General features: G+C 45.6%; 1 protein-coding gene across 2 annotated transcripts in view; it reads right to left on the reverse strand.

Moving 5' to 3' along the window:
• The window catches only part of LOC139415921 (tudor domain-containing protein 7B-like), a 43024-nt gene that overhangs the window by 3025 nt on the left and 13802 nt on the right, over positions 1–26197 (reverse strand). For both annotated transcript variants that reach the window (XM_071164093.1, XM_071164094.1), the window contains exons 3-18: positions 25333–25477; positions 19743–19968; positions 13539–13618; positions 12596–12846; positions 11042–11667; positions 10581–10797; positions 10263–10374; positions 9891–10093; positions 9580–9714; positions 8807–8890; positions 8114–8248; positions 7709–7822; positions 5602–5738; positions 5203–5429; positions 754–937; positions 305–465 (exon numbers count right to left, since the gene is read on the reverse strand). In XM_071164093.1, coding sequence (XP_071020194.1) covers positions 305–465; positions 754–937; positions 5203–5429; positions 5602–5738; positions 7709–7822; positions 8114–8248; positions 8807–8890; positions 9580–9714; positions 9891–10093; positions 10263–10374; positions 10581–10797; positions 11042–11667; positions 12596–12846; positions 13539–13618; positions 19743–19968; positions 25333–25477 — 3037 coding nt within the window. The remainder of the gene's footprint in view (positions 1–304; positions 466–753; positions 938–5202; positions 5430–5601; positions 5739–7708; positions 7823–8113; positions 8249–8806; positions 8891–9579; positions 9715–9890; positions 10094–10262; positions 10375–10580; positions 10798–11041; positions 11668–12595; positions 12847–13538; positions 13619–19742; positions 19969–25332; positions 25478–26197) is intronic.

Genomic DNA, 26197 nt, shown 5'->3' on the forward strand with positions numbered 1-26197 from the left:
CTAAACTCATGACTAACACTGAAGTCATTTCTCAGTTAATTTGCTATCCTGGCCACCAGAGGACTCCCTACTCAAACAATCTGTATGTTCATAATTAATGGACTAATCTAGACATTAACAAGCTCAAGGACCATGTGACACATTCCAGAGGTATTTGTTCACAACAACACAGCCATATAAGGGACATAACTCTTTTTCCAAAATGTGCAGATCAGAAGAACCACCTGTTTCTGATTCTTTTGCAGTCTGGGTGCATTCCGAAGTCTACGCTATATGGTTGCCTGGGGCAACTCTCCTTAGTTACCTGCGAGTTGTGCGGTGATGCCCTGGAATGGTAGCAGTCGGAACTCCTGTATGAGGGGGCGGAGCTGTGTGCCGCTGACCAGCTCATGTTTACCATAGTCCAGTTCATAGACCGACACCAGACCGTTGGTCAACACACCCTTCACCAGCACACGGTGCCAACTGGGAGGGCACAGAGATGTCAATTAATCAAGTTAAATCAATCAAGAGGTTGTTAATTCAAGTTCATCTGTAGCCTGGGTGCCCAATTTAGTACACTGTTAATGAATGCAGTCAGACAGATCTTACTAGAAGACCTACCCAAATCCCTCATACACACTCCTGGGCTACAGTGGCCCAACACACTCCCGGGCTACAGTGGCCCAACACACTCCCGGGCTACAGTGGCCCAACACACTCCCAAGAAACATTAACCCCCCCCCTGCTCCCATCCACTACCAACATACTTACTTGTTCTCTACTTTGGCAGCATATATCTGGTTCTTCTCCCCTTTGAGAGGCTTCTCCTCTGTTTTATTATAGTACAGGATCATCTCTTCCATCAGAACCACCAGCTTGTACATATCTCTCCAAGGTTGCACTACGAAGTGGCCCGGATGACACGCCACCGACACATAGATATCCATGTTATGACCTGCAGCAGAGACCGATTTAGAGAGAGTTTGGACCATATAATTACATATAGAACACTAGAATTGACTTTGGCATCCTAGCAACATGATTAAATATTGGACATCTTGGTCAGGAAAACTTGGTCAGGTAACTGATCAAATGTTAAAATATTGTATAAAACAATGCATTTGTAGATACAGTCTGATCCCAAATTATTGGCAACCTTTTTTTTTTTGCTCATCTTTATCAAGGGTGCCAATAATTTGGGAACTCGCTGTATATGTGAACAGTAGGGAATTCTCAAAGCTGACATGGTGTCTGTTCTAAAATATTCCCTACATAGTGAACTATGTAATAATAATAATAATAATAATGGCGCCGGAGGGGTGGCTGCCGTTTTATGGGCTCCTAACCAACTGTGCTATTTTCTTTGTTACCCCTCACATTGTTTGTAACTTATTTTATACATTAAGTTGCTGCTACCGTCTCATGACTGAAAAGAGCTTCTGGACATCAGAACAGCGATTACTCACCTCGAACTGGACAAAGATTTTTTCTTTAATGAGTGGGACAGGAAGGATATACTGCTTTCCGGAGAACAGTCCGCATGAAGAAAAGGTGGAGATACAGAGGGAGAATGTCGGGACGCCTTGTTAGGATCTGTAGGCGAGTGAGTAAATCACCACTACCATCGGTTCTATAGGCTAACGTGCATTCACTGCAAAACAAACTCAAAGATCTACGGTCGAGACTATCCTACCAACGGGACATTAAAAACTGATATTTTGTGTGTCACCTAGTAGTTGCTGAACGACGACGTGGATAATATAGAGCTGGCAGGGTTTTCCGTGTATCGGCATGACAGAGCAGCTACGTCTGGTAAGACCGGGGCGGGGTGTGTGTCTATTTGACAATAACTGCTGGTGCACAATGTATAATATTAAAGAAGTATCGAGGTATTGCTCGGCTGTAAGCTGTAGAACACAATATCTATATTATTCGTAGCCGTCCATTTACCACCACAGACCGATGCTGGCACTAAGACCCCACTCAACAAGCTGTATAAGGCCAGAAGCAAACAAGAAAATGCTCATCCAGAAGCAGCGCACCTAGTGGCCGGGGACTTTAATAGAGACAAATAAATCTGTTTTATCTAATTTCTATCAGCATGTCACATGTGCAACCAGAGGGAAAAAAAATTCAAGACACCACACACAGAGACACTTACAAAGCTCTCCCTCACCATCCATTTGGCAAATCTGACCATAACTATATCCTCCTGATTCCTGCTTACAAGCAAAAACTAAAGCAGGAAGTACCAGTGATTCGCTCAATACGGAAGTGGTAAGATGACGCGGATGCTACTCTCCAGGAGGAGTACACCACCTCAGTCACCAGCTTCATCAATAAGTGCATATCTTACATATCTCAACCAGAAGCAATGGATTACAGGCAACATCTGCACCGAAATAAAGGCTAGATCCTGCCGCTTTCAAGGAGCGTGACACTAATCTGGATGCTCTATAAGAAGTCCCGCTATTTCCTCAGACGAACCATCAAACAGGCAAAGCCAGACAGATTACCAGGGCATGTACTCAGAGCACGCGTGGACCATCTGGCAAGTGTCTTCACTGACATTTTCAATCTCTCCCTGACCAAGTCTGTAATACCCACATATTTTAAGCAGACCACCATAGTCCCTGTGGTGAATCCGAAGGTAACCTGCCTAAATGACTACCGCCCCGTAAGCACTCACGTCAGTAGCTATGAAGTGTTTTGAAAGGCTGGTCATGGCTCACATCAATACCATCATCCCGGAAACCCTAGACCCACTCCAATTCGCATACTGCCCCAACAGATCCACAGGTGACGTAATCTCAATCCCACTCCGCACTGCCCTTTCCCACCTGGACAAAACGAACACCTATGTGAGAATGCTGTTAATTGACTACAGCTCAGCGTTCAACACCATAGTGCCCACAAAGCTCATCACTCTGGGACCCTGGGACTAAACACCTCCCTCTGAAACTGTATCCTGGACGACCTGATGGGCCACCCCCAGGTGTTAAGAGTAGGCAACAACACATCTGCCACACTGATCCTTAACACCGGGGCCCATTAAGGGTGCATGCTCAGTCCTCTCCTGTACTCACTGTTCACTCATGACTGCATGGTCAAGTACGACTCCAACACAATAATTAAGTTTGCTGACGACACAACAGTGTTAGGCCTGATCACCAACAACGATGAGACAGCCTATAGGGAGGAGGTCAGAGACATGGCAGTGTGGTGCCAGGACAACAACCTCTCCCTCAATGTGAGTAAGACAAAGAGCTGATCGTGGACTATGGGAAAAAGCGAGCCAAACAGAACCCCATTCTCATCGACTGGGTTGTAGTGGAGCAGGTTGAGAGCTTCAAGTTCCTTGGTGTCCACATCAGCAACAAACTCATGGTCCAAACACACCAAGAAAGTTGTGAAGAGGGCACGACAACGCCTATTCCCCCTTAGGAGACTGAAAAGATTTGGCATGGGTTCTCAGAAGTTCGACAGCTGCACAATCAAGAGCATCCTGACCAATTGCATCACTGCATGGTATAGCAACTGCTCAGCATCTGACCGTAAGGCGCCACAGAGGGTAATGCATATGGCCCAGTACATCACTGTGGCCAAGCTTCCTGCCATCCAGGACCTACATAATAGGCGGTGTCAGAGGAAGGCCCAAAAAATTGTCAAAGACTCCAGTCATCCAAGTCATAGACTGTTCTCTCTGCAAACGCACGGCAAGTGGTACCGGAGCACCAAGTCTAGATCCAAAAGGCTCCTTAACAGCTACTACCTCCAAGCCATTAGACTGCTGAACAATTAATCAAATGGCCACCCAGACTATTTACATTGACCCTCCCTGCCTTTGTTTTTACACTGCTGCTACTCGCTGTTATCTATGCAAAGTCACCTCGACTAATTACCTTGACGAACCTGCACCCCCGCACATTTACTCTGTACCGGTACCACCTGTATATAACCTTGTCATTGTTATGTCATTTTATTGTGTTATTTTAGTAAATTTAGTAAATATTTTCTTAATTAACTCTATTTCTTGAACTGCATTGTTGGTTAAGGGCTTGTAAGTAAGCATTTCACGGTAAGGTCTACCTACACCTTTTGTATTCAGCCATGTGACAAATATAATTCGATTCGATTTACTCAGTACTTTGTTGAAGCACCTTTGGAAACGATTACAGCCTCGAGTCTTGGGTATGACAATACAAGCTTGGCACACCTGTATTTGTTTTTTTTCTCCCATTCTTCTCTGCAGATCCTCTCAAGCTCTGTCAGGTTGGATGGGGAACGTAGTTGCACAGCTATTTTCAGGTCTCTCTAGAGATGTTAGATCGGGTTCAAGTCCGAGCTCTGGCTGGGCCACTCAAGGACATTCAGAGACTTGTCTTGAAGCTACTCCTGTGTTGTCTTGGTTGTGTGCTTAGGGTCGTTGTCCTGTTGAAAGGTGAACCCTGTTGGAAGGTGAGCGCTCTAGAGCACGTTTTCATCAAGGATCTCTCTGTACTTTGCTCCATTCATCTTTTCCTCAATCCTGACACGTCTCCCAGTCCCTGCCACTGAAAAACATCCCCACAGCATGATGCTGCAAACCACCATGCTTCAACGTAGAGATGGTGCAGGTTTCCTCCAGACGTGAGGCTTGGCATTCAGGCCAAAAAGACTTCAATCTTGGTTTCATCAGACCAGAGAATCTTGTTTCTCATGGTCTGAGTCTTTAGGTGCCTTTTGGCAAACTCCAAGCGGGCTGCCTTTTACTAAAGAGTGGCTTCGTCTGGCCACTCTACTATAAAGGCCTGATTGGTGGAGTGCTGCAGAGATGGTTGTCCTTCTGGAAGATTCTACCATATCCACAGAGGAACTCTGGAGCTCTATCAGGGTGATCATCGGGTTCCTGACCAATGCCCTTCTCCCCCAACTGCTCATTTTGGCCATAAGGCCAGCTCTAGAAAGTCTTGGTGGTTCCAAACTTCTTCCATTTAAGAATGATGGACGCTCAGTTTCAATACAAATAGCAAAGGGTCTGAATACTTATGTAAACAAGGAATTTCTGTTTTTTATTTGAAAAAATATTCCAAAAAACTGTTTTTGCTTTGTCATTATGGGGTATTGTGTGTAAATTGGTAAATAGTTTTTAATCTATTTTAAAATAAGGCTGTAACGTAACAAATTGTGGAAAAAGTCAAGGGGTCTGAATACTTTCCGAGTGCACTGTATGGTACTGACCTGCAGGTGGTAGTTCCAGCAGCAGAGGTAGCTTGATAGGTGTGGTGGATGAGGGAGGTGGGGGAGTCCCCGGAGATGTGCTTGTACCGCCTGTCGGCCTTGGTTCCAAGCGGGCACGTCTCAGCTGGGACTTGGTCCCGTTGGAGCTGGCTGTGGTGGTGGTTGTGGAGGTCTTGGGGGTAGAGGTGAGGGTGGCAGTGGAGGTACAAGTGGAGGTCTTGGAAGGGCTGTGATAAGAGAAGATGAAATATATACTATTGTCAATTGTCAAAGAGCCACTCAAAAGTGTATTTTTCCTAACCCCAACCCCACAAGAAAGCGGAGTTCGCACAACGGCAGGAGATTCCACACTGTGTAGGATTCAGGAACTGGCTTGTTGAAATGGACTCCCAGCCCTACCAGTGGTCCCCTCTGTGTTTGAAGAGATCCGAAGCAGCCATTTGGCGGTTGAGACTCCTCGCGGGGTCCTGGAAGTTCTTGTCCGGGAACAGGTAGACATGGGCTACACTGCGCTTGGTCTCATCCAGCTTGTCGATCTGTGGAGAGAGGTCGGGGAGTGGATAAGAAGCCCAATATTTCAATACACAAACATATTTATCATACAAAACAGTCCAATCTCAGAGTGACGTTTCCAATGTTTACTCAGCAAAGATGTAACAGCTGAATACACACATTCAATACAGTGGAGTGTCCATTTCTACCCTGAGCCCTCACCCCCTCCCTTCCACTAAGATGTACTTCAGTACTTTTCCTTCATCCAGGATTTATCCATGCTCTCCTGGATTAAATATTTATTTTGTTATTCAGCAATCTACACACAATACCGCACAATGACAAAAAACAGAAATACCTTATTTAAATAAGTATTCAGACCCTTTGCTATGAGATGTTTCAACAACTTGATTGGAGTCCACCTGGGGTAAATGCAATTGATTGGACATGATTTGGAACGGCACACACCTGTCTATATAAGGTCCCACAGTTCATGTCAGAGCAAAAACCAAGCCATGAGGTTAAAGGAATTGTCCGTAGAGCTCAGAGACAGGATTGTGTCGAGGCACAGATCTGGGGAAGGGTGCTAAAACATTACTGCAGCTTTGAAGGTCCCCAAGAACACTGTGGCCTCCTCATCTTTAAAATGGAAGAAGTTTGGAACCCCCAAGACTCTTCCGAGAGCTGGCCAAACTGAGAACCCGATGGTCACTCTGACAGAGCTACAGAGTTCCTCTGTGGTGATGGGAGAACCTTCCAGAAGGACAACCATCTCTGCAGCATTCCACTAATCAGGCCTTTATGATAGAGCTGCCAGACGGAAGCCATTCCTCAGTAAAAGACACATGACAGCCCGCTTGGAGTTGGCCAAAAGGCACCTAAAGGACTCTCAGACCATGAGAAACAAGATTCTCTGGTCTGATGAAACCAAGATTGAATTCTGTAGCCTGAATGCCAAGAGTCACGTCTGGAGGAAACTTGGCAGAGAGAGATCCTTGATCAAAACCTGCTTCAGAGTGCTCAGGACCTCAGACTGGGGCGAAGGTTCACCTTCCAACAGGACAACGACCCTAAGCACACAGCAAAGACAACACAGGAGTGGCTTCGGGACAAGTCTCCGAATGTCCTTGAGTGACTCAGCCAGAGCCCGGACTCGAACCCGATCGAACATCTCTGGAGAGACCTGAAAATAGCTGTGCAGCGATGCTTCCCATCCAACCTGATAGAGCTTGACAGGATCTGCAAAGACGAATGGAAGAAACTCCCCAAATAAAGGTGTGCCAATCTTGTAGCGTCATACCCAAGAAGACTTGAGGCTGTGATCGCTGCCAAAGGTGCTTCAACAATGTACTAAGTAAAGGGTCTAAATAGTTATGTAAATATATATATATATTTTTTAATGTTTCATAAATGTGCAAAAATGTCTAAAAACGTGTTTTTGCTTTGTCATTATGGGGTATTGTGATGTCATTATGGGGTATTGTGATGTCATTATGGGGTATTGTGAGTAGATTGATGAGGAAAAACAACTATATCATCAACTTTAGAATAAGGCTGCAATGTAACAAAATGTGGAAAAAGTCAAAGGGTCTGAAAACTGTGCAAATGCTCTGTAAAACATTAAAGATATAAAACAGTAATACAAAATCTATCACTGTTAAGAAGAATTCCGCTTTAAGTTTACGATGGTCACATATACAGGAGTATGTGTATGCATTTGTATCTCAGTGTGAGTCTATAGTATGCGTTGATAACTTCCAATATCCATTCTGAGAATGTATCACACACTCACAAAACAGATGACTAGACTTGGTTAAGAAGAATTCCGCTTTAAGTTTACGATGGTCACATATACAGGAGTATGTGTATGCATTTGTATCTCAGTGTGAGTCTATAGTATGCGTTGATAACTTCCAATATCCATTCTGAGAATGTATCACACACTCACAAAACAGATGACTAGACTTGGCATAGAACTCAATCACACTGAAAAAAAAGAGGTGTAATACATTACCTTCACACTGCAGTCTGTGGAGTTGAGCACAGCGTCTCGGAACCACTGAACAGCGTCTGGAGTCCAGGAGCCCACACCACTCACAGTCAGGTCAGCCAGACAACACTTCACCGCCTAGAGAGACTACGGCACGTCAGACTACATTACCCAGACAACACTTCACCGCCTAGAGACTACGGCACGTCAGACTACATTACCCAGACAACACTTCACTGCCTAGAGAGACTATGGCAAGTCAGACTACATTACCCAGACAACACTTCACCGCCTAGAGAGACTACGGCACGTCAGACTTCATTACCCAGACAACACTTCACCGCCTAGCAGGTCAGACTACATTACCTATACACAGACACCCCCCCTCCCCCTCCCACACACACACCATCTCTCCATCCATGTTCTGACCTGTGGTGGGATGGCAATCAGGTCCCATAGGAAAGGAGGTGGGACTTCCCTCAGCTCAATCACCTCCACTGAGGCCTGCACCCCCAGGTCTATGAAGAGGATGTCCAATACACGACTACCATGGAGGTTAGTGATCTATAGGAGAAACAGGGTAATGAGAGAGGGTGAAAGAGTACAGGGAAAGTGTGAGAATATAACATATGACCTGGTTGTCTAGGATGTGCTAGCATTGTGTGCTACAGATGTGGGATCTTAATTTGATCACTCTTATGTTGCTGAGAATTCTTCTGCACTGCAGGAGCTGGATGATTTATACATATTCACTGAAAACCCACACTAATACACAGTTATTTTAAAAGTATTGCACTTTTCATGTTGCTTAATTTTGGCCAGCTAACCACAGACCAAGCAACATTATGGACTAAACGTTCAAATCCTGTTGCTGCAGGATTATTTTGCCGTGACAATACTGGTCAAACTAAGATCCTCCATCTGTATACATTTTTTACAATATTTGGTGTAGAATTGAGCTAATTAACTTCTGTCCAGGTAAGTCACCTTCTGCTCCACCTCTTCATTGTGGGTCAAACTGAAGCTAGATAGTATGACCTTTAGGCAGAACTGTAGCTGGGACATGCAGTATCTATCCCTGCCCCAAACTATTGACTGTATAGGCAACAGAATTCATCTCACCTCCACGCGAGACCATTTGCCTTTGTAGCGCGCCAGACAGCCTTTCCCACAGAACGGTCTGGACACCAGGAACTCTGACGTCCCCTGCCACGCAGAGGAGATTATGTTATCAGTATAGGACAGGATAATGTCATCAACGTGAGACAGACACTGGCAAAAAAACAAACATGAGATCTACGTTGACTCAGACTGTTGAAGCAGAACACCTCAGGTCAAAGTTAATATATCATATGTAGATTGATGAGGGGGAAAAACAACAACAATTTAACCAATTTTAGAATAAGGCTGTAACGTAACAACATGTGGAAAAAGTCAAGGGGTCTGAATACACTGTATATACAATATTATGTAGCCTGGTATATATATATTAGAGAGAGAGAGAGAGAGAGAGAGAGAGAGAGAGTCTGTATTTTGTGCATCTGAACAAACCTGAACACTGTCTTAGTGAATGATAACTGGGGACTACGGTAGGGGACTACGGTAGGTACTATGTTGCCACTGGGTCAATGACAGTCAGTTCCAGTGTCATGTGATGAGATGAACTAAATAGCCTGTGTCTTAACCCCGGATTATGTTCCTTAATCTCAACTGTGTCTGGCTCTCAGCAGCCTCTTCAGAGGACGACAGACAGAAGCTCTCACACACACAGGCACACACAAGCGCTTGGGCATGCACATGCACGCACACACAGTCACACACACACACACACAGTCACACACACACACACACACACACACACACACACACACACACACACACAGTCACACGGGCACCTGTGAGTGGAAGTATGCCTCAGCCTTCTCCAGGATCTCAGTGAGTTTGGCCAGACCTCGAGACGGGAGCTGGCAGTAGAAGGTCCCGTCTGAACACACACTTCTCACAGCCACGTTCATATAGGCACTGTTCACCTACAGGGAGAGAGAGAGAACCATGGATGGGTTAGACATGATCCCATTCCACTCAGATTCAAATAATATGGACTGAAAAACAGGGATTAATACAGTAGTGATGAAAGACGCTCCAGAACGTCTTCGACCCACTGACAGTGGTACAGGCAATCTCCCCTCCTATGACAGTTACCCACCTGTAGGGGGCTGGCCAGAGTCTTGTCCTGCAGGGCTTTGATACATGCAGCGTTGATGTTGACATCATCATCCTGCGACGTGTCGTACAGGACCACCAATGGGGTCTGCCCTCTCTCTAGGATCTCAGCCAATAGTATCTTGCCGCTGGCCATGGACTCAAACTTCTTCAGGACAGCAGGCTCCTGGCAGAAAGGCTCCAGACCTAGGTAGGAAAACAGACGGACAGACAGACACTTCATTAAGAAGAAGAAACTGAATCCAAACATCTGACTGTAACACTATTGTATAAAAATCAACAAGCCTTCTGCAACTTTGTGATTAAAAATATATATATATATAATTCACTGTCTAAGATTGTGATCAAAACTCACCAGCCAATTGACACTTGGTGGCCTGGAAAGGCAGGTTGAAAAACTTCTCATGCAGCTCAAAAACTTTGGCCTTGCTGATGACTTCTGAAAACCCGTGATCCACATAGTAAACCTACAGATTCGCAGAAAACAGTGAAAAAAAAAAAGTGGAGAGAAGTGATTCATTTTCTAAAATGTCAAACCCTAAACCCTAAACCCTCCACCCTAAACCCTCCTCCTATCCTTCAACCATTAACATGGCACCATACACCCTACGATATAGAAATCATTGTATCTTTATTCATTTCGAAGTTTCAACCAATTGACCTTTGAACTCACCTTGACCTTGTCGGCCATGACCTCTGTGACTTGTGCTCGTAGTATCTCCTCATCCTCCTCAGTCCTGACGGCAGCCAGCTGACCCGAGGTTAGGGAGGCCAGGGGTGTACCACTTTTCTTGTCACGAGTACGGGTGTTGTTGTCCTGGCAACAGTAGAATTCTCTCATCTTGTCCTCCAGAGCCTCCTGTGCCTGGGAGTAACCCTCTCCTATGTACCTGGATGGAGGATACACAGAGAGAGAGGGGAGGGTAAGGAAGCATTTCACGGGAAGGTCTACACCTGTTGTATTTGGCACATAAGACAAATATAATTTGATTTGAGGGGGGTAAGAAGAGAGCGAGAGGAGAATCTTTCATTTCTTTCTATTCATCCAGGTAAGGCTTAGTTAAACGGCACTGAGGGCATATTCTTACTGCACCACAACCAAACGACTCCCATGCCCATCCCACTGGTTCTTACCGGAGTATGACTCCGTTGGTATTAGCAGCCTCCCCCACCAACACAGAGGGGTACTCCTCTCGGGGGATGAGAAGAGGAGGTACAGTCTGGGTACTGAGCCTCCTCCCCACCTCCTCTCTGGCCCTGCGCTCCTCCACTGACTCCCTCCTGTTGTGGTTGTCCTCCCTGGTCCTCTTGTATAGAATGGCCCGTTTGGGGTTGTCCGGCATGGGGTATTCGATGGTGCAGAAGTCGGAGAGCAGCGAGAGATTCTCCAGGACGTGCTCGGGGAGTTTGGTTTTGTACGTGTCCAAGTAGAGTTTGGGTAAGCCGTGGGCCCATAGACCATTGCTGTATTTGACGAGAAGCTCTCCCAGTTTTTGTCTGAGGTCGGGAGAGAGGGTGGAGGGGGAGGCTGGAGGACGAGGGGAGGACGAGGGGGGGGTGAGTGGGAGGGGGCTCATGGTAGTGGTAGAGGGGGTGGTAGGGGGCTTTGACTGGGGCTTGATGTCCATGGATGGGGTGAAGGCGGTGGAGGTGGGGTATTGGACTCTGGTAGGTACAGGGGATGGGGTCTGTGTTTGTGTTGATTCCTTAGCCGGGTAGAGGAGTAACTCATTGGGGTTGCTGCTGCATGGTTTCTCTACCTGGAACAGGAGGACATATTCTTCTGATAAACAGAGTCTAGAACAACCAGTGGCCGGCCGTACAGTATGTATCAAGCATCTCAGAATAGGAGTGTTGATCTAGGATCAGGTCTTTCCTGTTCATGTAACCTTATTCATTGTGATCTAATAGTCAAAACAGATCCTAAATCAGCATATGAGACGTTTGATACATATATGCCCAGATCTAAAAACACACAAAAAGGATAATACTGCCATTATAAATCACATAATATTAAAATACTTCACACCATAGCCCTATGCAGTTGTGGGGACTTACAGGCTATTTGACTTAGAGAGTATCAACTGTTACAACAGGTATAGGGTGCAAATATTTTTGCTCTTGTGAACCAGATGAGGGATGCTTATGACGGTATTACTGAACTCCATGTAAACATAGAAAATGTTTGGCTAGAAAATAAAACTCTATATACAATATCAGTATTACACTCAAACCATGTTCTGTTTATTAAGCTATACATTATTCATCCAGCTTTTAAAAATAAACTGAAATAAAGTATTTCATATATACAGGATCATAATTTGAGCTAGTTTGCTACATCAAAATAATCCTGCAGCAACAGGAAATGTGAATTATTATGTGGATTTGAATTAATGGACATTTTTGTAAGGGTTGGTACATTTTTTCGTAAAGATATATCAAGTCTGAAATTTCAAAGTGGAAATTACAAACTTCAGAAGCCTTTTTCAACCTCAAATAGACTACAAGTTTTAATGTCCTACATTGCAGGAATGTTCTCCTGCAATAGGTTGGTCAAATTAAGTTCCTACATCTGTACATTCTGTGCAGATGTGTGTCCAGTGCTCCAGGTCTTACAAAGATAGTGGTATTTCAAGTGTAATTTAATACTGTACAGCAGTATAAATACAATACAAGTTTGGTACGTACGGTGCAGATGTGTGTCCAGTGCTCCAAGTCTTTGATTGCTTCACTAGGCAGGTCCTGTTTGTACAGTTCTCTGTAGAGCTGAGGCAGCTTGGACACCCAGAAACCATTACTGTACTTGTTCAGAACCTCTCTGATACGCCCTTGCACCTGCTGGGGGTTGTAGTTCCCACCGGGTGAGGGGTTGTAGTCCTTGGGGTAGTGATGTGGCTTGGGCTTCCCCGAGACAGCATTTTCTTTGAAGTTTGTGGGAACTGGAGGAGGAAAGAGGACATTTTAGGTGAAATTGGTTAGGCACGATTTGTATGAAATAATACAAGTATAGACTTGTTATTGCACAGTTTCTGGGATCATATGGAATAGAAAGTCCAGGAGTCTGTCCTGACCAGGCAGCTATAGTCTAGGGTCCAGAGAAAAACTCGTATTACATTGCAAGAGACTGTTGGTGCCTCGGGGTAACACTAAAAACAGTCTGCTTTCCTAGAACCTGTCTCTTATTACAGAGAATTACAAGAGACTTTTGATGCCTCGGGGGGTAACACTAAAAACAGTCTGCTTTCCTAGAACCTGTCTCTTATTACAGAGAATTAAGTCATGAGTTAGCAGCCTAATGCTAATCTCTAGCCTGTAATGTGACTTTTGAGACGTGCTTTATTCAAAGGACAGTAATGTGAAGGACTGGAACCAGAGGGGTCAGTCATCTCTTGAAACAGTCATTTACACAGCTGTTTTACTTCTGATGTAAAGACTGATCTCTCTGTGAGGAACTACACCCCAGATGAAAACAGCAAAGCTGTGGACCGATAAAACCCCTGATCTGGGACATACAGTGTGTGTGTGTGTGTGTGTGTGTGTGTGTGTGTGTGTGTGTGTGTGTGTGTGTGTGTGTGTGTGTGTGTGTGTGTGTGTGTGTGTGTGTGTGTGTGTGTGTCAGTGTCCCACGTACGGTTGCTCTGGGTGTTCCTGGAGAAATGAGTGTGCACTTCCTTCTGGAACAGTGACGGTAGGGTCATCCTTTTGTCTGACCTAGACACACAACAAGAAGAGAGAGAGAGTCTTGACTTGGAACCATTTCGACTGTATCCTTCAAATGACAGAGAGTCTAAACAGACACTTCTGAACCAATGGCGAAATAACAAAAGGACTTGCATTCATTTCCTTTTTGTTTAGTTTCCTGGTTGGATACATAATGGCAGTTTGTGTCCCCGTTTGCCAACCAAAAAAAGACTCAGGTGGAAGAAGCCAGCAATATCAGTCAACCCAGTCAGTGCTAGACGGGACTGCTGTACTCCGCTGTACTCCGCTGTACCCTGTTCACACTCCATAAACAATTCAACGGCTCAGACACCAGAGGTATGTGGCAGGGTCTACAGTCAATCACGGATTACAAAAAGAAAACCAGCCCCGTCGCGGACCAGGATGTCTTGCTCCCAGGCAGACTAAATCACTTTTTTGCCTGCTTTGAGGACAATACAGTGCCACTGACACGGCCCGCAACCAAAACCTGCGGACTCTCCTTCCCTGCAGCCGACTTGAGGAAAACATTTAAACGTGTTAACCCTCGCAAGGCTGCAGGCCCAGACGGCATCCCCAGCCGCATCCTCAGAGCATGCGCAGACCAGCTGGCTGGTGTGTTTATGGACATATTCAACCAATCCTTATCCCAGTCTGCTGTTCCCACATACTTCAAGAGGGCCACCATTGTCCCTGTTCCCAAGAAAGCTAAGGTAACTGAGCTAAACAACTACCGCCCCATAGCACTCACTTCCGTCATCCTGAAGTGCTTTGAGAGACTAGTCAAGGACCATATCACCTCCACCCTACCTGACACCCTAGACCCACTCCAATTTGCTTACCGCCCAAATAGGTCCACAGACGATGCAATCTCAACCACACTGCACACTGCCCTAACCCATCTGGACAAGAGGAATACCTATGTGAGAATGCTGTTCATCGACTACAGCTCAGCATTTAACACCATAGTACCCTCCAAACTCGCCATCAAGCTTGAGACCCTGGGTCTCGACCCCGCCCTGTGCAACTGGGTACTGGACTTCCTGACGGGCCGCCCCCAGGTGGTGAGGGTAGGTAACAACATATCCACCCCGCTGATCCTCAACACTGGGGCCCCACAAGGGTGCGTTCTGAGCCCTCTCCTGTACTCCCTGTTCACCCATGACTGCGTGGCCACGCACAACTCCAACTCAATCATCAAGTTTGCGGACGACACTACAGTAGTAGGCTTGATTACCAACAATGACGAGACGGCCTACTAGGAAGGAGGTGAGGGCCTTCGGAGTGTGGTGTCAGGAAAATAACCTCCCACTCAACGTCAACAAAACAAAGGAGATGATTGTGGACTTCAGGAAACAGCAGAGGGAGCACCCCCCTATCCACATCGACGGGACAGTAGTGGAGAGGGTAGTAAGCTTTAAGTTCCTCGGCGTACACATCACGGACAAACTGAATTGGTCCACCCACACAGACAGCGTCGTGAAGAAGGCACAGCAGCGCCTCTTCAACCTCAGGAGGCTGAAGAAATTCAGCTTGTCACCAAAAGCACTCACAAACTTCTACAGATGCACAATCGAGAGCATCCTGTCGGGCTGTATCACTGCCTGGTACGGCAACTGCTCCGCCCACAACCGTAAGGCTCTCCAGAGGGTAGTGAGGTCTGCACAACGCATCACCGGGGGCAAACTACCTGCCCTCCAGGACACCTACACCACCCGATGTCACAGGAAGGCCATAAAGATCATCAAGGACAACAACCACCCGAGCCACTGCCTGTTCACCCCGCTATCATCCAGAAGGCGAGGTCAGTACAGGTGCATCAAAGCAGGGACCGAGAGACTGAAAAACAGCTTCCATCTCAAGGCCATCAGACTGTTAAACAGCCACCACTAACATTGAGTGGCTGCTGCCAACACACTGACTCAACTCCAGCCACTTTAATAATGGGAATTGATGGAAATTGATGTAAAATATATCACTAGCCACTTTAAACAATGCTACTTAATATAATGTTTACATAGCCTACATTACTCATCTCATATGTATATACTGTACCCTATATCATCTACTGCATCTTTATGTAATACATGTATCACTATCCACTTTAAACTATGCCACTTTGTTTACATACCTTACATTGCTCATCTCATATGTATATACTGTACTAGATACCATCTACTGCATCTCGCCTATGCCGTTCTGTACCATCAATCATTCATATATCTTTATGTACATATTCTTTATCCCTTTACACTTGTGTGTATAAGGTAGTAGTTTTGGAATTGTTAGGTTAGATTACTCATTGGTTATTACTGCATTGTCGGAACTAGAAGCACAAGCATTTCGCTGCACTCGCATTAACATCTGCTAACCATGTGTATGTGACAAATAAATTTGATTTGATTTGAAATACCAATTGTTATTAGCTTCAGTGATCGTGCACGACCTTGGCTGTTTGCATTTCGAAATGCCCCTAATTAACCATATCGGGTCAAAATTAGAGGTTGATCGATTAATCGGAATGGCCGATTGATTAGGGCCGATTTCAAGTTTTCATAACAATCGGAAATCAGTATTTTTGGGCGGCGATTTTGCAGATTTAAAAATATATATTTTTTACACCTTTTATTTAATCTTTATTTAACTAGGTAAGTCAGTTAAGAACACATTCTTATTTTCAATGACGGCCTAGGAACGAGGCAGAACGACAGATTTTTACCTTGTCAGGTCGGGGGATCCAATCTTGCAACCTTACAGTTAACTAGTCCAGCGCTCTAACCACCTGCCTCACGAGGAGCCTGCCTGTTACGCGAATGCAGTAAGCCAGGGTAAGTTGCTAGCTAGCATTAAACTTATCTTATAAAAAAAACAATCAATGTCGTTGCTCCAATGTGTACTTAACCATAAACATCAATGCCTTTCTTAAAATCAATACACTCAAGTATATACTTTTAAACCTGAATATTTAGCTAAAAGAAATCCAGGTTGGCAGGCAATATTAACCAGGTGAAATTGTGTCACTTCTCTTGCGTTCATTGCACGCAGAGTCAGGGTATATGCAACAGTTTGGGCAGCCTGGCTCATTGCGAACTAATTTGCCAGAATGTTACGTAATTATGACATAACATTTAAGGTTGTGCAATGTAACAGGAATATTTAGACTCATGGATGCCACCCGTTAGATACAAATCGGCCATTAATCGGTATCAGCTTTTTTTTTTTTGTCCTCCAATAATCGGTATCGGTGCCGAAAAATCATAATCGGTCGACCTCTAGTCAAAATCCTCCCTTTAAAGCCAGTGGGGAATATACAACGCCGTACCATAAAATGCAAAGCACAACCAAAAAGAACGATGAAAAGGTTTTATTTGGCTCGCTCAGTTGTGGCTTGACCAGTAAACATAGCTACAAAGAGAGGACCATTAGGACAAATCAAGTTACTTTAGCAATGGTCAATTTACTTCAAATGAGTAATTAACACTCACCAATAAGCCATCCATCCTCAACAGCTCCCTCATGTAGGTGAATAGGCCAACATTGCTGTAATCAGGGTTGGGTAGGTAGGTGACCTTCTAAATGTAATCTGTTACTAGTTACCTGGCAAATTATTTTAGCAGTAACATTACTTTTGCATAACCAAATTCTGTAATCTAATTAATTTCAGTTCATGTTGAATTACTTTCCCCTTATGAGGCATTAGAAGAATAAAAAAAAATATTCATAAAACGCATTTGGTGTGTCATCGTAATGGTCTCTGACATCATAGTGGTCTCTGACTTGTGATCAGACTCGCTCAGGTGGAACAAATTTAAACTTGCACCTTTTTCCATGCTGAATTGAATGTCATTGAGAAAACAGAAAGATGTCAATGTATTGTTATCCCACAAACATCCTTTCTGAATTTAAAATGAAGCCAAGAAGTAATCATCTAGTTAAAAATAATATATCTGTAATCTGATTACAATATTTTAGCTGGTAACGTAACTGATTACAGGTAGTTTAAAAAACATATATAATCAGATTACATGTAATCAGTTGCTCTCCAACCCTGGCTGTAATGTGAGTGACCTCACATACACTCAGACGTGTGTATGTGCATGTGTGCGTGCTGCCTGCGTGTCTGTGTGTCTCTTTGCATTTGATTTGAGGCGTCAGATGAAAGTGACTGTCCTACTACAGACATGCTGATTCATTGGGCTGCTAATTTGTAGCAGAATAGGAGAGGGATTAGTCTGCCTTGTCCCTATGGTTTCAGTCATGCCACCCAGGTCTCTGCTGTGGTCCATTGTCTGGTGAGAGAGTGTCACTGATACACAAAACAGAAGATTGAGTCGGTTGAGGTCAGTTGTTTTCATTAGCTAGCTGCCAGGGCCCAGATTGTGATGGGAAAAACAGGATAGGGGGAGGGAGACAGAAGGGGTAAGAGAGAGAGAAAGAGAGGCTGCTGCAGCTCTGGTGCTACTCCTGAATAAGCACAGAGGGAGGAAAGGGAGCGAGCGGGAGGAAGAGAGGAGAGGGATGGCTGGCACCACCAATCCAACCAGTGGGTTCCAGCGCCATTGATTCACGGTGCTATTCTCATTCAAGTCATTAACTAAGGAAGAGACCGAAGAGGACAGACCGAAGAGGACAGACCGAAGAGGACAGCCCGAAGAGGACAGACCGAAGAGGACAGACCGAAGAGGACAGAGGACCGGAGAGGACAGAGGACCGGAGAGGACAGACTGAAGAGGATAGAGGACCGGAGAGGACAGAGGACTGGAGAGGACAGAGGACCGAAGAGGACAGAGGACCGGAGAGGACAGAGGACCGAAGAGGACAGACCGAAGAGGACAGACCGAAGAGGACAGAGGACCGGAGAGGGCAGACCGAAGAGGACAGACCAGAGAGGACAGACCGAAGAGGACAGAGAACCGGAGAGGACAGACCGAAGAGGACAGACCGAAGAGGACAGACCGGAGAGGACAGAGGACCGGAGAGGACAGACTGAAGAGGATAGAGGACCGGAGAGGACAGAGGACCGGAGAGGACAGACCGAAGAGGACAGACCGGAGAGGACAGACCGAAGAGGACAGACCGGAGAGGACAGAGGACCGGAGAGGACAGACCGAAGAGGACAGAGGACCGAAGAGGACAGAGGACCGGAGAGGACAGAGGACCGGAGAGGACAGACCGAAGAGGACAGAGGACCGGAGAGGACAGAGGACCGGAGAGGACAGAGGACCGGAGAGGACAGACCGAAGAGGACAGAGGACCGGAGAGGACAGAGGACCGGAGAGGACAGACCGAAGAGGACAGAGGACCGGAGAGGACAGAGGACCGGAGAGGACAGAGGACCGGAGAGGACAGACCGAAGAGGACAGAGTAAAGAAAGAGAGAAAGAAACACAGAATGGAGAGTGACTGACTGACAGAGAAAAAATCCTTGTCTTCATTATTTTCATCCTTTCATTTCCTGATTCTGATTCCTAGTAGTTCCTGATTCTGATTCCTAGTAGTTCCTGATTCTGATTCCTAGTAGTTCCTGATTCTGATTCCTAGTAGTTCCTGATTCTGATTCCTAGTTTGTTTTAGAATGCATGGAACAGAATCCTCCCCTCACAGCAAAGGCAATGCTTGCAACTCAAAGTGATATTTCCATAAAACTGGAATCCTTCATGGTGAAACAGCCACATCCATTTGCGTTATTACAACAACAAAGAAGATACTGAAAACAAACCATTTTTCCCCCTTTGACATCATCGCACGCACGGTAGACGAGCACAACACGTACTCAAATGTTTTTCACTAATCTGCACAACGCTCCTCATCTCCGCAACAGAAACAATAACAACCGTGGTGGAACGGCCAGTGGCAATATTTCCCCCTACTGCAGATTCCACCTTTTAACAGAGTAAGAAACTCTTAACTATTTCATTTCTAGAGAGTCGTTTTCTTCAAGGACAGAATTTCAAACAGCCCCAACAGATGATTGCTATTCACAGTATTAGGTCAGCAGGGTGAGAGAACGTCAGTCTGTCCTGCTTTTTGACAAGTTCTTCCTCCATTTATTTTCCATTTAACTCCTTTCAGTCATAAGGGAATGATTAGTGCAGTCTAGCCAGTCTAGTTAATGGTTTCCACTAACCACCACTCACCTCTCAGAGGGCACATAGGACTTCCTGGTAGCAGGGGTGTTCTGATTGATTGGTTTGTTCTGGTTGGAGCTCTGACTGCTCTTTCCCTCTGATTGGGTGTCCCTCATGTCCCTCCCCTGTCTGAAGTCTCCATGCTGGACTCCCAATCCTCGGCCGCCTTCACCTCCTCCTCGCCCCACACCGCGACCCCTGTGGTCTGGCTGTCTCAGAGAGGTTCTGGGCTTGGCTGGGGAGGAGACAAAGAGGGTAGTGGCAGGATGATAAGAAATACACAGCTGTATACACACATAGAAACATGTACAGAACTAACACACACAAATATGCAAAGCATTCCACGTCGTGCCATGTCACACTCAGAAACTCACGCCCTTCACATCCATCATCTGCAAAAGGTCCGTTGGCAAGGGGAGAAAATAGCACAGTGTCACGTTCTGACCTGTATTTCCTTTGTTTTGTATTTATTTAGTATGGTCAGGGCGTGAGTTGGGTGGGCAGTCTATGTTTGTTTTTCTATGTTTTGGGGGATTTCTATGTTTCGGCCTAGTATGGTTCTCAATCAGAGGCAGGTGTCATTAGTTGTCTCTGATTGAGAATCATACTTAGGTAGCCTGGGTTTCCTCTGAGTTTGTGGGTGATTGTTCCTTTCTCTGTGTTTGCACCAGATAGGACTGTTTTGGGTTTTTATGTTTCTATAGTGTTTGTGTTTATCCTTTTTGTTATTAAACATGAATACTACTTCACCCGAAGAGAACCGTTACACACAGTTAGACAAGGCACTGACGTCCTGTGCTTTAGTCAATTAGAAAAAAACGTCACTATAACTGCCACTGTAGATTACGTCATCATCATGCTTTCCGTTGCTGCTCAGTTTTGAGATGACATCATACCTTCCAGTCCGTTCCAGTAATGACATCGATCATCCCGAAAAGCCAGGCCGACAAGTCATCATCGCCAGTGGGATGACAACATAGCTTTTTAATATGCTCGATTGTCAAATTATCATACTCTTTTTTTAACGAAGCCTTGATTGGAGGTCAGATATTCTAGAATCTCTCTGCAGCACTTAACATTGTACACTACATGACCAAAAGTATGTGGACAAAATCTCATTCCAAAATCATGGGCATTAATATGGAGTTGGTATGAGGTCAGGGCTCTGTGCAGGCCAGTCAAGTCCTTGCAGACCGATCTCGAAAAACCGTTTCTGTATGGACCTCGCTTTGCGCACGGGGTCATTGTCATGCTGAAACAGGAAAGGACATTCCCCAAACTTTTGCCACAAAGTTGGAAGCACAGAATCATTGAGAATGTCATTGTATGATGTAGCGTTAAGATTGCCCTACACTGGAACTAAGGGGCCTAGCCCGAACCATGAAAAACAGCCCCAGGCCATTATTCCTCCTCCACCAAACTTTACAGTTGGCACTATGCATTTGGGCAGATAGAGTTCTCCTGGCATCCGTCAAACCTAGATTTTTCCGTCGGACTGCCAGATGGTGAGCGTGAGTCATCACTCCAGAGAACGCGTTTCCACTGCTCCAGAGTCCAATGGCGGCGAGATTGACACCACTCCAGCCAACACTTGGCATTGCACATGGTGATCTTAGGATTGTGTGTGGCTGCTTGGCCATGGAAACCCATTTCATGAAGCTCCCGACGAACAGTTATTGTGCTGACATTGCTTCCCGAGGCAGATTGGAACTCAGTATTGAGTGTTGTAACCGAGGACAGATGATTTTAATGCCCTACTTGCTTCAGCACTCGGCGATTCCATTCTGTGAGCTTGTGTGGCCTACCACTTCGTGGCTGAGCCGTTGTTGCTCCAAGATTTTTCGAGATTACATGGCTGTGTGCTTGATTTTATACACCTGTCAGCAACGGGTGTGGCTGAAATAGCCAAATCCACTCATTTGAAGGAGTGTCCACATACTTTTGTATATACAGTGTACCTGTAGCATGACGTACCATAGTTCCCATAATGCTCTATACCTGTATCCGGTTCATTAACCTAGTTCCGACATGACACCACCCTATCCAATCCAGTGCAAGACTAATATTACATCATCCGCCTTACATTACATCATCAACCCACATCAGATTCTGACATGTTACATCATCCATGTCAGCCAATCCCAGCTGTCATGACGTCACACACCACATCACTCCACACTACTCAACTCCACACCACTCCACACCAACCCACTCCATACTACTCCACACCACTCAACACTAATCAACTCCACACTATACCACACCATTCCACACTACTCCATACTACTCCAAACCACAACACAACACACCACTCAACACCATTCCACACCACACCACTCAATTCCACACCGCACTACTCCACACGACACACCACACTACTCACCACACTACTCCAGACCACACTACTCCACATGACACACCACACTACTCCACACCACACTACTCCACATGACACTACTCCACAGCACACTATTCCACACTACTATACTCCACACTGTTCTACTCCACACCATACTACCTCACACCCCACTACTCTACTCCACTCCCCACACTACACTACACAATTCTACCCCACAACACACTACTCCACACAACTCTACACACCACACTCCACTACCTCACACCACACTATTCTATCCCACACCACCCCACAATACACTACTCCACACCACCTCACAATACACTACTCCACACCACCTCACAATACACTACTCCACACCACCTCACAATACACTACTCCACACCACCTCACAATACACTATTCCACACCACCTCACAATACACTATTCCACACCACCTCACAATACACTACTCCACCTCACAATACACTACACCACACCTCTAAGCCTGGCGGTCTCATCCTCCCTTCCACACCTCTGCAGAACCTAATACTCACGAATGTGGCAGTCTGCCTCACAACGCAACTCTGAACAGTCTGACATGTTACATCCTCCATGTCAGCCCATCCCAGCTGTCATGATGTCACACTCCACACCACACTACTCCACACCACTAAGCCTAACTGTCTCCTCCTCCCTCCCTTCCACACCTCTGCAGAACCTAACACTCACCAAGTCCTCCACCGCAGCCAGGTAGTCTCCTTATTCCACTGCTTGTACAGATACTTTAGCTGCAGCTAATTACCGAATGTGGCAGTCTGTCTCACAACCCAACTCAGTTACACAGTGTCTAGTGACGCGCCATCTGAGTTTAGGCACTGGAGGTGGCAAGACAGAGACAGATACAGCAGAAGTAGCATCCCAGAGTTTCCTGGTTTTAGATTTCAGAAAGGCACAGTATTTCTAGCTGTAATCAGCCTCTATTCAGGAGATGTGAAGGGAGAGAGGGAGGAAGAGAGAGAAAGAGAAATAAAGAGAAAGAGAGAGGGAGGAAGAGAAAGAGAGAGAGAGGAAGAGAGAGGGAGGATGAGAGAGAGGGGGGGAGGAAGAGAGAGAGAGAGAGGGAGGAAGAGAGAGAAAAAGAGAGAGAGGGAGGAAGAGAGAGAGAGAGGGAGGAAGAGAGAGAGAGAGGGAGGAAGAGAGAGAACGAGGGAGGAAGAGAGAGAACGAGGGAGGAAGAGAGAGAACGAGGGAGGAAGAGAGAGAAATAGGGAGGAAGAGAGAGAAATAGGGAGGAAGAGAGAGAAAGAGGGAGGAAGAGAGAAAGAGGGAGGAAGAGAGAGAAATAAAGAGAGAGAGGCTGCTGTATTGGCATGCGAATCAGCACCTCTTGCTTCCAAATGCTCTGTTCACAGCTGCGATTAGTTTATTTGCTCTATCTTTCTCTGCCTCCCTCCCTCTCCCCCTCCCTACCTCCCCCTTCTCTCTACTTCATCACCCTCTCTCTCTCAGTTATCTCTTGATAACTGAAAGAATGTATTGAACACTGAAAGAATGTATTGAACACTGAAAGAATGTATTGAACACTGAAAGAATGTATTGAACACTGAAAGAATGTATTGAACACTGAAAGAATGCACTGAATACTGACAACTTAATCAGGAAATAGTCAAGCTACCTTTCCATGTCATTAACTTTCAACCTGTCAGCATACTCTTGTAAATCAAGTAATATACTGTACATTGTCCTACATCACTGTCCCACTGGGCAGAGACATGAATTCAACATTTAATCAACGTTGGTTCCACGTGGAAACAACGTTGATAAAATCAGCGTGTGCCCAGTGCGGTCCCATTCCAAACGTATGTAGGTAATTGAGTTCAGACTTATTCTACAATCAAGCTCAAGTGTCTGTGTAATTTGATAAAAGTGAATTGCATCTTCACCAGTTTCATTCCAAAAGGGGGCATTCAATGGAATCGGTATGAGGTGAAATCTCAGTTTCAAAAGGCTTGGATCTCTGCTAATACAATAGCTGGTGTATTCAGAGACAGTCACACAAGGCTGCCCTGCTCAAATAAGACCCAATATGCCTTTCTATACTGTAGGTTTGGTGGCTATGGAAAAGGCTGAGGCTACGGATCCTGAATCACGTTCTGCATGTTTCTTTACCTCTATTTTACACACGCATTTTTGTGGTCTCCTTCCCTTCACATTTCTCCCAGTCAATAGTGAATGATACGTCCATGTAGCATCTGCATAGTAACCATTTGACCTCAATCAGTTTCATGGGGATATGCATTTAGAGCTTCTTGAGTTATATAGCGTTGCGTCGAGGTAGCCTACAGCGTTGCGTCGAGGTAGCCTACAGCGTTGCGTCGAGGTAGCCTACAGCGTTGCGTCGAGGTAGCCTACAGCATTGCGTCGAGGTAGCCTACAGCGTTGCGTCGAGGTAGCCTACAGCGTTGCATCGAGGTAGCCTACAGCGTTGCGTCGAGGTAGCCTCCAGCATTGCGTCGAGGTAGCCTACAGCGTTGCGCCGATGTAGCCTACAGCGTTTCGTCGATGTAGCCTACAGCGTTTCGTCGAGGTAGCCTACAGCGTTTCGTCGAGGTAGCCTACAGCGTTGCGTCGAGGTATCCTACAGCGTTGCGTCGAGGTAGCCTACAGCGTTGCGTCGAGGTAGCCTACAGCGTTGCGCCGAGGTAGCCTCCAGCATTGCGTCGAGGTAGCCTACAGCGTTGCGCCGATGTAGCCTACAGCGTTTCGTCGAGGTAGCCTACAGCGTTGCGCCGAGGTAGCCTACAGCGTTGCGCCGAGGTAGCCTACAGCGTTGTTTTGAATGACGTACAGTGAGCAAATTAAAGTAGATGGTGTTAACAAACTGCAGCATAGCCTACCTGTGTTGATTTTAATCAAAGCACATATTTTGCTTAGTGACGTGAACTGTTGAGTTTTGGCACAATCATCCTAAATTCTCATAAGAAATGAGGTGGTGTTTTTGTCTTCCAGTAATGTTACACTGCTATTGTATTTGGTTATGTTATGTAGAATAGTATCATGATGTGAGCTTGCAGACATTGATTCAGCTTTGTTCTCTACAAGTAGAGAAACCCGCACATGCGCAGAAGCGTCGGGACCTTTAGCTGTGGGGAAGAGGGGTCGAGAAAAGTCGGCTCGGAAGCCACTCCATATTGAAAAATAATATGGATTAGGCAGTCAGACAAAGACCTCCCCCCACACAGACACACACACCCTACCATTGAGGATGAGAGGGGCGGCCGGTTTCACCCTCATCTGACAGTTGACCATTTGGGGTCGCCCAGTCTTCTTGGAGGTACGCTGTCGAGCCACCAGTTTGGCAACGTGGGCCGTCTCGCTGGAGACTGAGGCGAAACACACCATCTGGAGAGGATCGAGAGGAGACACACACCACAGGGCACACACACACACCACAGGGCACACACACACACCACAGGGCACACTCATTATCTCACACCAGCAGGATAATCATCGTTCAGCATCATTGCTTTAATTACTTTGGCGTCTCATAGAGACATCTTTTGATACTTTCATTATCTTTAGCCAGCCACTGGAGTGTATGTGTGCAGTAAGTGAATTGTGGTAGTAAATAGTAAACAAACAAACATTTGACCAACTGGGGACATTTTGTTAGTCCTGACGAGGTCAAATGCTATATTTCTAGGGGGTTCATGGTTAAGGTTAGAATTAGTGTTAGAATTACATTTTGAGTTAGAGTCAGAAGCTAGGGTTAGTTTTATGGTTAGTTGCAGGGTTAGGTTAGGGTAAGAGTAGGGGTTAGGTTTAGGGTTAAGTTTAGGGAAAATAAGATTTTGAATGGGAATGGGAGTCCCCACAAGGTTAGCTGTACAAGACTGTGTGTGTACGTGTTTGTGTGTCTTGAGTGTTGGTGTGTGTGTGTGTGTGTATGTGTGTATACAGTGGGGAGAACAAGTATTTGATACACTGCCGATTTTGCAGGTTTTCCTACTTACAAAGCATGTAGAGGTCTGTAATTTTTTTTATCATAGGTACACTTCAACTGTGAGAATCTAAAACAAAAATCCAGAAAATCACATTGTATGATTTTTAAGTAATTAATTT

The sequence above is a fragment of the Oncorhynchus clarkii genome, chromosome 9 (assembly GCF_045791955.1).
Source record: "Oncorhynchus clarkii lewisi isolate Uvic-CL-2024 chromosome 9, UVic_Ocla_1.0, whole genome shotgun sequence".
In the NCBI taxonomy this organism is placed as follows: domain Eukaryota; kingdom Metazoa; phylum Chordata; class Actinopteri; order Salmoniformes; family Salmonidae; genus Oncorhynchus; species Oncorhynchus clarkii.